At 42.7% G+C, this 3046-nt stretch overlaps 1 protein-coding gene across 1 annotated transcript; it reads right to left on the bottom strand.

The window, feature by feature from the left end:
- Positions 1–1040: 1040 nt before the first annotated feature.
- Positions 1041–2381, bottom strand: LOC105049582 (uncharacterized). Its single transcript, XM_010929283.4, has one exon. It carries the CDS (start codon positions 2223–2225, stop codon positions 1272–1274), a length of 954 nt encoding a protein of 317 aa, XP_010927585.2. The 5' UTR covers positions 2226–2381; the 3' UTR covers positions 1041–1271.
- Positions 2382–3046: the final 665 nt, after the last annotated feature.

The following is a 3046-nucleotide window of genomic DNA, read 5'->3' as shown; positions in this document are numbered from 1 at the left end:
GCATATATTATACGTAGAAGTAGTACTCTAGTATTCAACACGGTCTTTTCTTTGAAGAATATTAGTTATTAGGTAATTCGAGTTTTTAATTATCAACAATGAACTAAGTTGACTCCACAAAAGGTATGAGATATTGGACTACTAATTAATTTATAAAATATTAATCAATAAAAAGTACAATATCAGAAATATAAATGACCTCATACACCTTCCATTTTTTGTCTTTGTAAAAGATATATTCACTCAAAAAAGGTAGTCGAAAACCCAACCAAGATTTCAATATGATTTAATCCCCTCAACTCGAAACCAATGAGAGTCCAATTGGATTATCCTTTGATAGAATACTTGCTAATCAGGCGTTTAACACAAGCAGGCCAACTTAGCAGCATCTAAATTTGCACCCATGTCATTAAACAAAAATTGTAATTAATTTATCGGATTCGAAATTTCTGCATCCCGCAAATAATTTAATTGCCTTTATTAATAAATAAAGCAAATAAAGAATCATAGAAATACAAGTAAGCAAAATCAAGGAATGATACTGGGGAAAATCTAGAAAAGGAAAATGATCAGGAGTAATATACACAATTACGGTTACTTCATAGTAAAGATGTCAAGACGTTTAAATATAGTTGGAAATTAGAGATTTTACCATGTAGTAATAAATATAGTATAATTTTATCTTAGCATGAAATACTACTATGTATAAAGAATCCTTCTCCACTGTACAAATTACAATTTTCTTTCTCATGGGTTTCTGCTGCATAGAAACCATCCTTAAAGGCTCTCAAACTGACTATTTTGAATAAATTTACTGATTGAGCCACATATACAGCAACCTTTCAACTTCTACACCCAATTCAACTGTAACATAAAGTTTAAAACCCATAATCTCGTAGAGCTTAAGTCTATAACTCGGCATCCAATAAAAAAAGAAAGTGTATAACTAAGAAAAAAGCTTGTGCAACCATTTAAACAATAATGGAGACCCAAAAAAACAAAGATAAATCTAGAACCAAATAAATGAAATATATACATTGTCATCTTTTATGATTGGTAATGTGAAATCAGAATGATCTTTGCTAATTATTCAACATCAACTCAAAAGAAGGAAAAGAGACAATTCAGTTCAACAGTAAGGAATCATGAACTACTCACAAATCAGAAGTCAATTAAAAAGAACTAAAAACCAGTGGAAAAGAGAAGCTAAGCTCTCAAGTCCTATGTCTAATGTAGTAACATGAGAAGTGGACCCAAACCAAAGAAGAAGCTTAGAGCTTGAGAGACAAGTCAAGCTTGGTCAACTCTTCTTGTCTAACATGCAAATGACTGCCACCACCACCACCACCTGCGCCACCGGCATCACCGCCGCCGACACCGCCGCCGCCGCCGCCACCACCACCGATCCATCGGAAACCTCCGGCCGTTGCTCCTGCCGACTCCTCGAACCTCGCCACCGGGGCTCTTGTTGCACCATATAATTCTTCAGTGAACATCCTCCCGCTCGCCGGCTGGCGGTTGACAAACGGCGGCGGCGGCCTCGACCAACCGCCGTGCCGCCCGTAGAGCAATCCAGCCGCCGCCATCGATGCCGTCGTCGTCCCGATGTACGACGGCTTGTGGACCATGGAGTGCATCTGGATGCCGAGAGGCCTCCCGGGGTAGGTCGACCCATGGAGGGGCAGCGACGCCATGGACGGCGGGAAGTGGTAGGGGGCTCCTCCGACGCCACCGGCGTGGTCTCCGGCGAACCCCGCGTGTCGGTGTCCGGCGCCGCGCTTGGCGAGGGTGCGCTCCCGCTTGTGCGCGTTCTGGTGGCCGCCGAGCGCCTGCGAGCTGTAGAACTTCCTCTGGCAGTAGTTGCACGAGAACACGCGCGGCTCCGACTCCGGCTCCGACTCCACCGTCACCGGCGGCTGGTCGGCCTCCGCCGACCCGAACGATCCGATGAGGTTGAGCTCCAGCACGGGCGGCGCCGACGTGGATCCCTCGCCACCATCCTCGGCGGCGGCGGCTTCCAAATCCACCAATATGACCTCCTTTGGCTCTCCTTCGTCTTCTACCAGCGGTGCAACTTTTTTCTCCTCCATCCCTTTCTCTTCCTCCATCTTGCGGTGGACCGACGTCATGGTTCTTTGAGAGGTTGTGGTGGTGGTAGATGGGTTTTGGCTTTGGAGGAGGAGGACCCTCCCCTGCCTATAAATTAGAAGAGGGATAGAAGGCATGAGATGGCAAGGATTTTATTGCTATCTTCCACTAATGGAAGGAAGGCGTGGTTTCACAGTTTAAATGGAGTTATCGGAAGGACAAAGGATGGTGATTGGGGAGGCTTACAAGGAAACTTGCACAGCTATTAGTTTCTTCCATTCCCCATCCTTTTCTCTCTTTCCTTCCCTTTTTTTTTTTTTTTTTCCTTATATGTAAGTCCTAAATTATATGAATCTTTAGAACAAGGAAATTTCACTATAATATATGAGTCTAAGATGACACGTATATATGTTAGCGTTGGAGATAAGATATATGATTCGTTTGACATATCAAATCTTACCATAATGGTGAGAAAGGTTAATTAGATGGACTCGAGTCCCATGGGTAGGGGGGTTCACGTATGGAGATATGGTGAGTAAATATTGGGTGATGGCATGCTGCTTTTGGACCCAAGATATCTTTGGTTGAGATCCACTCACGCAAATGGTTCCTAATTTGGCTGCGAGCACGTTTTATTCATTGCGTGCATTCGTGTGGTGGTGGCTACATGCGTCAACTTGGAGTCAAGTGGTACGATTTGGTATATGAGAGATACGATGAAGTGTGTTTTTATTGAACAAAATCCGTATGAGCGATATGGTTGATGAAGACTCTATTTATTTGGAAAATATGTATACGAATCTCTCAAATCTTAGGTTATTTACATTATATATATATGCTAGGAAAAAAATAGAAGTTTATGTGAATTCTAAAATTAGATTTTTGAACCCGCAGTCAGAGTTTTGTTGTTGGGTTTGGGTTCCAGGTTGCTATAATTTGCCTTCAAGACCAGTCCCAT

This window comes from Elaeis guineensis, chromosome 8 (genome assembly GCF_000442705.2).
Source record: "Elaeis guineensis isolate ETL-2024a chromosome 8, EG11, whole genome shotgun sequence".
In the NCBI taxonomy this organism is placed as follows: Eukaryota; Viridiplantae; Streptophyta; class Magnoliopsida; order Arecales; family Arecaceae; genus Elaeis; species Elaeis guineensis.
The sequence above is the reverse complement of the archived record's forward strand: the minus strand, read 5'-3'. Positions and strand labels throughout refer to the sequence as shown.